Below are 11299 nucleotides of genomic sequence, written 5' to 3' on the forward strand. Positions count from 1 at the left end.
GACACGATAAAAAGCCCGATATTTTGACATTAATAATCATAATAAATTTTTATTTGTCAATTATTAATAAATTAAAATGATAATAGAAGTCTTATTTCAATGTTTATATTTTTATAATTATATTAATTTATTTTAAGATTTGTGAGTTAAATTTTTTAGCATTTATTAGTAGGTATTAAAATTCTAATAATTATTTTTGATATAATTTTGTGTAAAATATTATTAAAAAGTATATAAAATATCTAAAATTATAATTTAAACAAATAAATGTATTTTGTTTGGTGGTATGTTCATTGATGGTTAGAGAGGAGGTGGATGGTTCAATTCTCCATCCTCACATTTTTTGGCAAAAAGAAAGTGGGCCGGCCCGACTTGGACCCGACACGGCACGAGCACGGCACGACATGGGTCGTGCTGGGCCTACTCTTTAAAAAATGGGCTGGGCTGGCCCACATTTACACATCTAGTGAGAATTGGCGGTTGTACTAAATTACACCAAAATATAGACAGAATGTACTTTCACCATAACTTGGTACTTAAGTACTACAAACATTATAAATTTTGTACTTTTACTACAAATATCCCTTTACTTTTCAATCTAGAAATTTGTTCAAGTGTTTAGATTTTATAATTCATAAAATTTGTTTAGAATAAGAATCAAGCGGGCATTTGGTCTAGTGGTATGATTCTCGCTTTGGGTGCGAGAGGTCCCGAGTTCGATTCTCGGAATGCCCCCTGTCCTTGATTTTTTTTCTCATAGTACAACTCTTCAAAACGCACGGGTCAAAACTAAAACGACATAAATATCTGTTTTCCCTCCAAAAACCCTACACACGACAGTTGATTTCCCTCCATTTCCCAAAACCCTAACCTCAATTTCTTCTCTCATTTTTTTAAGAAAGATTCTTCTCTCATTTGAAATCCTTCATTTTTGTTCTTAGGTATATTTAAATCTTAAAAAAGAAAAAATCGTCAATCTCTTAATGTGATTGTATTATGATTCTTAATTCCTGATTTGGTTTTGATTTCTTTCGTTTCGCATCGCATCGCAGATGTGTGCCGTAATGAGCTCTAGTGGGGGCGACAATGTCGGTAATAAGCCTACGAAAATGCACTCACTTGTTGATGACGACTCTGATAGCGAAACCCAGTGCTTTGATAGCCATACTTCGAGCCCAGCATTTTCCGGTAACTTTTTCTTCACCTAGTGTATTGATTTATATTTATATTAGATTCTGATTATGCTTAATAGCAAATAAGAAAGCGATTTTTTATATATTAAAAAAATGGAACTTTATCACATTTGCTAGTGCTGTGTTATGATCTTTTTGCATTCTGATGGAATTTCAATCCAATTTTTTGTGATATTTAATCGTGTGAGTATTACATCATATATGAGATACATACGTAAAAGTGCTTTTTTTTTTTAATTCAAAGAATTTTTTTGACAAATTTGTTTGGTATTGCTCTACCTTTAATTGAAAAATAGGTGGAGAAGTTGAAGTTGGGAACGGCGGTGAGTCATTACAAGATACTATGCCTCTTGATAATTATTTGACGTTCGAAGATGCATTCGAAACCCAAGTATTAGATCTTGCTGATGAAACCCAAGTCTTGGATTTTGGTGGAGAAACTCAAGACGTGAATCTCTGTGGTGAAACTCAAGACGTCAATCTCTGCGGTGAAACTCAAGCTTTGGATGATGTCAATTGGGGCGAGTATATGGATACCCAATTATTAGATGTGTTTGATGATTTGGAGGTTAGAAAGAGTGATGGTGAAGAAACTGACAGCACTGAAGTTTTGGGTGATAATGATGATGTATTTGTCAAAGAAAATGGTGCTCAATCAGTAGATAAGGGAAAGGGTCAATGCTCTTCTGTAAGCAATTATAGCGAGAAAGAACCAATTGAGCAGCCCAAAGCTTCATGCAATGAACATAGCAATTCAGGTTAGTCATTTATATCTTCTGGACGGTATTATAATTTGGAGTAATTTTTCATTTTTGAGATGTTTTAACTTATCTACCAAGAAGCTCAAGTCTTGTTTAGTAAAGTATCATTACTTAATTTTATTTCTTATTATCTTGTATTTAACTAGGCATGGGCATTTGGCTTCATCAGGAAAAAAATAGGTGACTTACATGCTACGTTGTGTTATTTACTAAGTAGGATATTTGAATTACAGCAAAAAATATACAGTTTGAACTTTAGCAAAGTGAAGTCATCATTAGTTTTTAGTGGGTTCGTTTTGTTAGTATTTTGGTGTGTGTACAGACTTATAAATTCAACTTCATTTATCATTTATGACATCCAATTGTGCTTTGATAAACATTTACCAGCTTCAAAATACAGTTACTACTTTCTTTTTTCCAGAGTTCCACATTACTGCTGTGACAGTGACACCTATGCATAATGCTTCTGTCGAACCAAAACATGTTATGTGATCTTCTATTTCATTACTAGAAAATCCAATGGTTAATCTAATAGCGGTGAAATATATGTGAGCATGCGTTGAGGTGCTTGGTTGACATGCTAACTGAAGGAATGCTCAATGTTCAGTTCAGTCTTATATTGCCAAATGTATCTTTTCAATGTTTGGTTGAGAAGTACTAATATAAATTTAGTAGTCATCATCAATAACAATAATCACGTGTCAAGTAAAATTTGCATTTAACCCTCATTTGTCGTCTTGTAATTGTTGATACGATTTATAAATTCTTTATGCTAGAACACATTCCTTATCCTACATAGGGAATGTTGTTATCATGATTCATTTCTTCTTTGCAAGAGCATTAGCAAGGTGGTAGTTCATGTTTGGTAAAGTTGATGATTGCACTTCTGATAAATAGTTGTTTTGATTATCTCAGTTTGTTTTCTCTTACTTGTGTCCCTGCCATTCTCAGGATCTTGGTCAATGCGATTTACCTCAATTCGTGCAGCATCTTTGCGGGCCTCTGGAATGGCAGCTCGCTATTCTTTAAAGGGTCCCCCCAGTTTCTCGCCTTCTATTCCAAATGGTGATCCATCCTTAAAGAATGATGTCCCTGATAATGCAATTTTCACAATGAAATCTGGAAATAATGGTCATCTAGAGCAGGATCTTGGGAGAAGCAGTGAGGTGGTAAATGGATCAAGCATGTGCAGAGCTGGAAATTTGACAGCAAGAAAACTTTTTACTGAGAACTTGGATTGTGAAAACGAGGATCTTCCTTGTGATACGAGTATAGCTGATGGAGAAGATTTGGTACAGGCGCCTGCTTGTGATCAGGCAGGTTTGAGCTATGTTGAGTCTCAGGAACCTGGAGAACTATCACAAGCAAATGCGCTTGATTTTGTGGATAGATTTCTTAAAGAGAATGATGAAGAGTTTGATAAAGAAGTTTACCATGGAAATAGTATTGGGGGAAAATCAAAACTTGTTTCAAGTGTAAAAGGGCCACAAATGTTGGCGAAGAAAGCTAATTTTAAAAGCATGGTTGATGAATTTAACATTTATGATTGGGATGATAATCGTGAAGATGAAGGAGGAGGTGACATTCTCTGCAGAAGAAAGGAAGATTTCTTTGGTAGAGGAAGCCTTGGAAGGAGACCCTTAAAGTCTAGAGTTATCAGATCGGAAGAGCAGAAGGATACTAAAAAGCTGTTGAATGGAAACAATAAAAGAATGGATGGGTGTAATTCTGATTCGAAATTGATATCGCACAATCTTAATTTCGATGATAAGTCGTTGTTTGATTCTGAAAGGACCTTTAAAAGGAATCTCATCAATGAATTGGATGAACAGTCCAATGTTGACTTTAAGGACAAACAGGTGGAAAATAATGCTACTAAGACAGATGTGCCAGAGATGTTTGATGTAGGTGTTGATACTCAAATGGCCGTTGAAGCCATGGAAGCCTTATTTTGTGGCGAGGACAATGCAAATTTCGATATTAACGATGATTGTCAAGGTGTCAAAAATAGTATCAGTTGCAGAGCTCAGAAACGATCGTCAAGAAAAAGATCGTATGTTAATGATGCAGGGTTTGCTACAAAGCAGTTGAAGAAAACTAAGAGCATTGGTGCTGACATAAGTAATGTGTCATCACTTTCCTCTGCAAAACAGTATAAGAATGTGAGAAAGCTGAGCAAGACAGAACCGAGTATAAAAAAATTAAAGAGAGCCAAAGAAAATGAAAAACTTCTTAACAGTAACAGGAGCAAAAATATGCAAGAAAAGGTTCTTAGTTCAGGACCCATCGCACATCGAACTAGACGATCAATGGGAGCAAGTAATCATGATGAAAATGTTGAGAAAGAGTCCTTTGAGAGAAGAGGCGAGATTAACATTTTGACGGAGGCTGTTGCTGCCGATGAGAAAAGTAATAAAGCCAGAGGCCTTCAGACTTCTAAAGGGTTGACTTTGGGAAATGCTCAGTGCAGTAAAATTGAAAGTAGCAAACCAAACCTACATGAAGAATTTGCAAATATGGCATCTTTTACTAATGAAAACAAGATTGGTGCTATAAGCTTTCCCAAAGCAAGAAGATCTAGTCGAATTTTATCACGTCAGATTAATAACACTGATAATGCTGATGATCTACCTGTGCCATCGGTACAGCCAGAAGTCTTACAGACTGCCAATGGTAGTGGGCACACAACACTTGATGATTTTGCAAATGTAGGAGCTATTACCAGTAGCAACAAGATTGGTGCATTAAGTTTTCCCAAAGCAAGAAGATCTATTCGAATTTCGTCACTTCAGGTTAATAATACTGATAATGTTGCTGATGCACCTGTACCATCTGTTCAGTCAGAAGTCTTACAGATTAGCACTGGGAGTGGGCATACAAGGTCACGCAGGCAAACACGATCATCTATATGCGGTCATCCACTTATGTCTTCTGTAGAGCATGATGCGGAAGGAAAATTGCCGCAGAAAAGATTACAAGTATTTTGCAGCAATGCTGAAAGCGATGAAAGGGATGCCAGGTTGGCTGAAACACCCAGAGAGAAACTTAAACCATCTGACTCATCATGTATTACTCCACTTAACTGTAAAATACCTATAAGTGACGTGTCACCTATCTGTATGGGTAATGAATACATTGACAAATCAAGTAAGACAAGCCTCTCAAGACCATCTCTTTTAAAAGAAATCCGTAGTTTAAGTGCCGCCGGACCTCAAGCAACTAGTGTGTCAAAAGTATTACGAAAGAGGAGAGAAATAAACGATGTTCGAGTCCTATACAGTCATCACTTGGATGATGATATAATTAAACAGCAAAAGAAGGTAATTTTTTTCCTATTGATCAACTTATGTTAGCAATATGCAAATGAATTTGAACAATATCTGTTTTGCATTTCTATCAGATATTAGCTCGTCTTGGAGTATCCGTAGCATCCTCCATTACAGATGCAACACACTTCATCGCTGATCAGTTTGTGCGCACAAGGAATATGTTAGAGGCTATTGCTTTTGGCAAACCAGTGGTGACATCTTTATGGATTGACAGCTGCGGTCAAGCCAAGTGTTTCTTGGATGAGAAAAAGTACATTCTAAGAGATTCCAAAAAAGAAAAGGAAATTGGCTTTAGCATGCCAGCTTCGTTAGCATGTGCAGCTCAGCATCCAATATTACAGGTTTTTTTTTATTATTTCTCTCTTTCTTTATTTTTTCCAAATTTTTATCTTATTAACGAGAAAAGGTATTCTCCAGGGCTTGAGAGTCTTGGTTACCCCAAACACAAAGCCTGGAGTAGAAATTATTTCAAATCTGGTGAAGGCAGTTCAGGGCCAGGTTTGCAGTATTCCTGGATTATATGTTTACTTACGTATATTGTGTGTTTCCTCTAGTCTAGCAGCCTATATTGAAATTTCGTTAGATTGGTTATACTTAGCTCCTATTTTTGATGTATTGATATCACATAATTTAAGAGTCTTTGGTTTTATTCCCCCTATCAGGCTGTTGAGAGAATCGGCAGGTCTGCGATGAAGGATGGTGCCTTTCCAGATGATCTGTTAGTTCTATCTTGTGAAGAAGATTATGCAATTTGTGTGCCTTTTCTTGAAAAAGGTTTGGAATAATCATATTTCATTTGAAAACCAAAATAAATAAAATAAAAGGCAAAAACATAGTAATGCAATGCTGTTATATACTTGTAGGAGCAACAATTTACAGTTCAGAGCTGCTATTGAATGGAATTGTCACTCAGAAGTTGGAGTACGAAAGGTTAGTTACATTAAAGACATTAACTTCGTAGATGAATAAACTGGATTTGTTTCTACCAAAGGGTTTATATTCTTTGCAGTTCTTTTTTTCTTATGGATAGTAGTAACTGCTTATCACAACAAACAGTACTATTAGGTTATTATTAATGTTATTATTATTTAAGAAACAAATTTGCGCATTGTGTATGACAGGTACAGGCTGTTCACAGATCATGTCAAGAAAACTCGTTCTACATTATGGCTGAGGAAAGAGGGCAGCAAGTTCCTTCCCGTGAATAAAACCAAAGCAAGTTCAATGTTGTTTTTTTAGGTCTATGCTCTCTTTCTGAGTGCATATATTGTATATGATTTGTTGAAATGCCTTGAATATCTTTTTTTCATCTTTGTTGTAAAAATGGGTTTATGTATAAATAAAAAAATTGTTTTTTTTCCCGTCAATCGTCAATGCATAACAAGTAAATCTTTATTTTTGGAATAATGCTTTTTTAAAGACGAACTTTGTCATATAAATGAAATAGTAATGTTCCACTGAAAATGCATTCTAAAATAGTAAATGACTCATATAGTATGTATTTTTTTTTTCATTGAACATTATTCACTTTTATATAATTGATAGTTTCTCATGTACAAGCTTAACTCTTGATACTACAAAAAGATTTCACAGCTTTACTTGGTAAAACGGCATATCTTCCTACATGATTAACAAGTATAATAATTCTCATAATCGATGGTTCAAAATAACCACTAATCTGGATTGTGCTTGAATTTCAGTTAAACAGGATTAGTGTTTTCACCAGCTGGATTAGCGTTTCCACCAGCACTAACCCTCCAAGCAAAATACTTAATATACAATGAGTTCACTCCCATTGCTATCCCAAAACCCATAATTGAAGCGAGTAATAATGCATATATAGCGTTCAGATGAAGCTGCCAAAAAAAAGTAGTGGTTATCAATACTTGTGGGAAATAAAAATTAAGTTCAAATGTTTCATATTTGAACTGGGTTTTCTATCATACAACTATTTGGGTGATGAGTTTAAAAGTGTATCTTACTCAAGATCTCTACATAAGAAGTTGCATATAAAACATACAAGAAAAATAGCACTAACCAGAGTGTAAAAGAAGTGCACTATAATGGCAACAAGGGCAAACTCAAGAGCTGCATATGTCCATATATATTCCTTGATTGCTGTCAAACAAGCATGTGAAATAGTGAGACAATGCAGGAAGATACCAAAAATAACTGAGGCTTAACTCTATGTTTATTTATTTTTTTAATAATTTCTTTAAGCTTGATTACCATACCTAAGATAACTGCAAAAAGGGATCCCAAAATGCCTAGTGTAAAAGCAAATGGAGCTGAAACAATAATTGCTTGACTTCTCATGTCATGGATCTGCAAAATGTGAAGGCATAGAATCAACTCACTTTTTGCTTACTACCATAGAAAATGCAAAACTAGAATAGTTAGAATCAGTATGATTTAAAGTCCAATCCAGACTAATCATAATTCGTCCCTTATTTTGAATAAACACCTCTTTTTTTTAAAAAAAGTTCAAGACTCGGAGATGAATCGCATACCAGTAGCTGCTCAAAGAAGAAGAAATAGCATATTGTGCTAATTAAGATGAGTATTACCAAGTCCTGCCAAGCACTGCATACAAAAGTTCATCTAAATTAGCTACGAAGAGATTGTAGAAAATGATAAACAAAAATTATTTACAACAGTTCCTCAAGGGGAAAGAACAAAGTGCACAAAAATTCGAATATGATGAAACCAAAAATAAAATGCCCAATAAAAATTTGGCTGAATGAAATCACAACCGAAGAGGACTAATTTAAATAAATTATTCCACCTTAGTGATTCTGAATCTGGATTCTGTTGAGTGCGCTCCCGCCTGTTACTCCTTTGAACGGAGCTCGGCATGCGAAGCAATGTCACAGGTAAATTCTTAACCTCATGCTGACATACCTCGCATCTCTTGCTTCCTCTTGAACTAAACCACTTTACGGCACACTCTTCATGTACAAGCCTGAGGGCACCCTTGCAACTGCATTCCATTTTGAGTGTATTCCCTTCATCACATTCATCAAGACAAATCCTGCACACTGCTTCCTCTTCAGGAATCTCTTCATCTTCTTCATCCATTGGCGCTGGACTAATTTGATCTGATTTTTTCAAAAGCTATGTTAATGGGGGTGATGGTTCCACAGTTGAATTTAAGTAAGTGACATCATCATTCATATGTCGGCTTTAAGTGGCTTTTGGACCATGAATAATATATCCATTAAACTAAAATCCAAAAGACAAGAAATGCATTCATAAAGACTCAAAAAAATTAAGATTTTTTTGCCTTCATATAATAAATCTTCTGGAATGCATAACAAAGAGAAATAAAATTTCCACCAAAATCATGAGAATAAATTTTTACAATGGTTTATATTACATACCGTCGCTAGGATCTGGTATGCTTGGCTCATTACGAGTAGCAAACGATACAGATCTTACTATAACCATGTTTCTCCCAGGAACAGACAGGGACCTTGAAACTGTAGCCTTGTCTTCTTCTTTCTGCGAAAATTGAACATAACATAACCATCATATTGATTCACATTACTGATTACTGAGCCGCAAAAATGAATTAACGACCCTTTTACACAATGGCATGAAAATGAAAGGTAAATATTCTCCTAATTACAAGGTTCATAGGCGGCTAGGCCCAAGTTAGTCTAGTTTTATATAATAAAATAAATAATTTTGCCAAGAATATGGAAACATACATGTGGTTTAGGCCGCTCATTAGACATTCTTGCTGAAAGAGGTGTGGCAGCAGAAGGAAATAATTTTGATTCCTGTCTAACAGGAAGTGAAGTACATCGTTGCCAAGAAAATACAGACTTCAAGTTGGCTAGGATGGGACTTTCAGGAGCTCTTTGGGTGTCGGTGTCTGAGTTGAGGAGAGAACTTCTCTCACCCTCTGGTACAACACCTTTCTTCTTGAAGCTTAAAGCTCGTAAGAAACCTCCTGTTGAAGAACTATTTTTAGCAGAACCTTGAGACTGTAGCAAACCCTTCCCGCTCCGACTACTGCCAAAAGCTACAGGTCTAGGGGGTATTTGAAGCGAAATATCTGGGCGCCTCCCACTTGGTCCAGGCTCTAGTACCTCTGCCTTGTTTGGTTCCACATTCTGTGAATCAGCCTGCATCAAGCAAATTACTTAACATCAATTAGAATTAGATAAGGTTTTAAGTAATCTGTTATCTGTTAGGCCTGGAAAACAGAAGCATTTATACATAATAAACAGCAGCAGAAAACCAGGCAACAACGCCAAATGATACTTCTTAAGATGTTCATATCAGCAGTCTTGTTTTACAAGGTAAGCAAATAGGGTCATTAGTAATTTGGTATACATGGTACTTGCTTCTTCACTAAAGAGTTGTAATAACTATGAAAACTCGCTCATTTATGAGGGTACAAAGTTGTTCAATCCCAGGTCCTAATGTATTGTTATAAACAATATATATATATATATATATACATATCTACGGCTAGAAGTGAATCATCTAATCAGCACTCGACTAGTCTATTATCAGTAAAGCAGAGAACAACGTCGTGAAAATTAACCCACTAATTAAGATTATGTCAGCTATGCTGAAACTAACTCAAAAATGGAATTAGTCTTGAAAAGGAATAGTCAAGATCTGCACCAACTTACTCACCTAAGATCTTCCAGAGGCAAAAGAATATACAATGAAAATATAACAAAGAAGGAGGCATAAACAGTTAATCTAGATCTGCAAAATAGCCATATGTGAGCGTTAACAGTCCAACTAAGCTTAAAACTACTAAAATTAGCACCAAAAAATAAAAAAAGTTGTTAAATTTTTACGACTAAATGCACTCCTGAAAACTAAACAACCCATTATCTGAATCATACATAAGATGAACAATGATGTTGCTCAAATCAATCGAAGTAAAACCCAGAAGATGAACAAAAAATCCAGTTGGGCCACCTAATTTTATCATAGAGAAGGGTACCCTTCAAAGAATAAAGCATAAACTGCATAAACCAGAAACAAAATAACTGGATACAAATACAGGAACAAATTAATAGAGTTGAGAAAATAAATAACATAAGCCAACCAACCTGAAAATTTGATTCTGCAACTCCATTAATGACAGGTTGAGAAGCTTGCATTATTGTACTAAGCCAGCAAAAGAAAAACTCAGAAGAAAAGGAAAGATTTTGAGGAAAGTGGCAAGTTTAAAGGAGTCCTCAGATACCCAAAAAGGACAATGAATAATGATATTATATAATCTAACAAAGCTAATGAAAGGAGACCAACCCAGGAGGGAGAGGAAGTAAGGCAACAACCAACCAAAGGGGGGGGGCGTTAAGGTTCTTGAAGTCTGATGTTGGGCGTTAAGGTTCTTGAAGTCTGATGTTCTGTAATATGTTATCTTTATTATATTAAGGTTTTAAAGTAAAGTATGAATATTTATTTCATAGATGGATGAGAGAGAGGAGAAGAAGACCAGAAGTTGAGTTGGGTTTGGGTCTTGGGAGGTGAAAGAGGACGATGGTCTCGAACGAACATTGGATTGGAAGAAGAGGAGAAAGTCTGTCTGAGGCAGGCATTGGTCCCACCACACAGATGGTACCACATTTCATTTCTTTCATACTCGCACTCTTCTTTTTTCCTATACTCGCTGTCTTACCCATTTCGTTTTTTCTTTTCCTTTGTTTGTAATTATCTTATTATTATGCACTACACAACCCGGTACTATTTTGGCTAGAGTGGCTACAATTTTAGAAAAATATTTAGTGAGAAAAAATTAATAAAGATATTATTGAAAAAAATTAATTATGTAAAATCTTATTATTGGCGAACACTTTTAATAAATATATTTTATTATTTAAATGTTATTGTTCAAAATTGTATATTGGGTAATTACATGTGATTGTGTCTTATTTTGTTAAGAATCAATTTTTTGAAGGAAAACTTCATGTTATATGCATGATAACTTAGTGAAATTTTTTAAAATGTCAACATAAATTACTATCCCAAATATATGAAAATTTTA

General features: G+C 35.2%; 2 protein-coding genes and 1 non-coding gene across 5 annotated transcripts; 2 read left to right on the forward strand and 1 right to left on the reverse strand.

Moving 5' to 3' along the window:
* The first annotated feature begins 663 nt into the window (after nt 1-663).
* On the forward strand, nt 664-735 carry TRNAP-UGG (transfer RNA proline (anticodon UGG)). Its single transcript has one exon. It is a non-coding gene; the product is annotated as a tRNA-Pro (tRNA).
* Nucleotides 736-801: 66 nt separating this feature from the next.
* On the forward strand, nt 802-6644 carry LOC133819360 (uncharacterized). Of its 2 annotated transcripts, XM_062252583.1 has the most exons (9): nt 802-941; nt 1053-1188; nt 1490-1951; nt 2906-5274; nt 5355-5624; nt 5701-5781; nt 5946-6057; nt 6147-6213; nt 6405-6644. In XM_062252583.1, exons 2-9 carry the CDS (start codon nt 1053-1055, stop codon nt 6520-6522), a joined length of 3615 nt encoding a protein of 1204 aa, XP_062108567.1. In that variant the 5' UTR covers nt 802-941; the 3' UTR covers nt 6523-6644. The 2 variants fall into 2 exon arrangements, with proteins under 2 accessions (XP_062108567.1, XP_062108568.1); XM_062252584.1 differs by lacking the exon at nt 802-941 and having other exon boundaries at nt 950-1188.
* An 11-nt stretch (nt 6645-6655) lies between these two features.
* LOC133819361 (uncharacterized) lies at nt 6656-10924 on the reverse strand. 2 transcript variants are annotated; one of them, XM_062252586.1, is made up of 8 exons: nt 10362-10924; nt 8994-9430; nt 8664-8784; nt 8069-8381; nt 7794-7866; nt 7518-7608; nt 7322-7401; nt 6656-7139 (listed from the first exon to the last, which is right to left on the reverse strand). In XM_062252586.1, the coding sequence occupies exons 2-8, from the start codon at nt 9417-9419 to the stop codon at nt 6984-6986; spliced, it is 1260 nt and encodes a 419-aa protein (XP_062108570.1). In that variant the 5' UTR covers nt 9420-9430; nt 10362-10924; the 3' UTR covers nt 6656-6983. The 2 variants fall into 2 exon arrangements, with proteins under 2 accessions (XP_062108570.1, XP_062108569.1); XM_062252585.1 differs by having other exon boundaries at nt 8994-9413; nt 10362-10922.
* Nucleotides 10925-11299: the final 375 nt, after the last annotated feature.

The sequence above is a fragment of the Humulus lupulus genome, chromosome 2 (assembly GCF_963169125.1).
Source record: "Humulus lupulus chromosome 2, drHumLupu1.1, whole genome shotgun sequence".
In the NCBI taxonomy this organism is placed as follows: domain Eukaryota; kingdom Viridiplantae; phylum Streptophyta; class Magnoliopsida; order Rosales; family Cannabaceae; genus Humulus; species Humulus lupulus.

Coding starts and splice junctions, on each gene's coding strand:
- LOC133819360 (XM_062252583.1), top strand. CDS start 1,053: ATGTGTGCCGTAATGAGCTCTAGTGGGGGCGACAATGTCGGTAATAAG. Junction 1,952..2,905: donor CAATGAACATAGCAATTCAG/GTTAGTCATTTA, acceptor TGCCATTCTCAG/GATCTTGGTCAATGCGATTT. Junction 5,275..5,354: donor TAATTAAACAGCAAAAGAAG/GTAATTTTTTTC, acceptor CATTTCTATCAG/ATATTAGCTCGTCTTGGAGT.
- LOC133819361 (XM_062252585.1), bottom strand. CDS start 10,412: ATGCAAGCTTCTCAACCTGTCATTAATGGAGTTGCAGAATCAAATTTT. Junction 7,402..7,517: donor CCTTTTTGCAGTTATCTTAG/GTATGGTAATCA, acceptor CTTGTTTGACAG/CAATCAAGGAATATATATGG. Junction 7,140..7,321: donor TGCACTTCTTTTACACTCTG/GTTAGTGCTATT, acceptor TTTTTTTGGCAG/CTTCATCTGAACGCTATATA.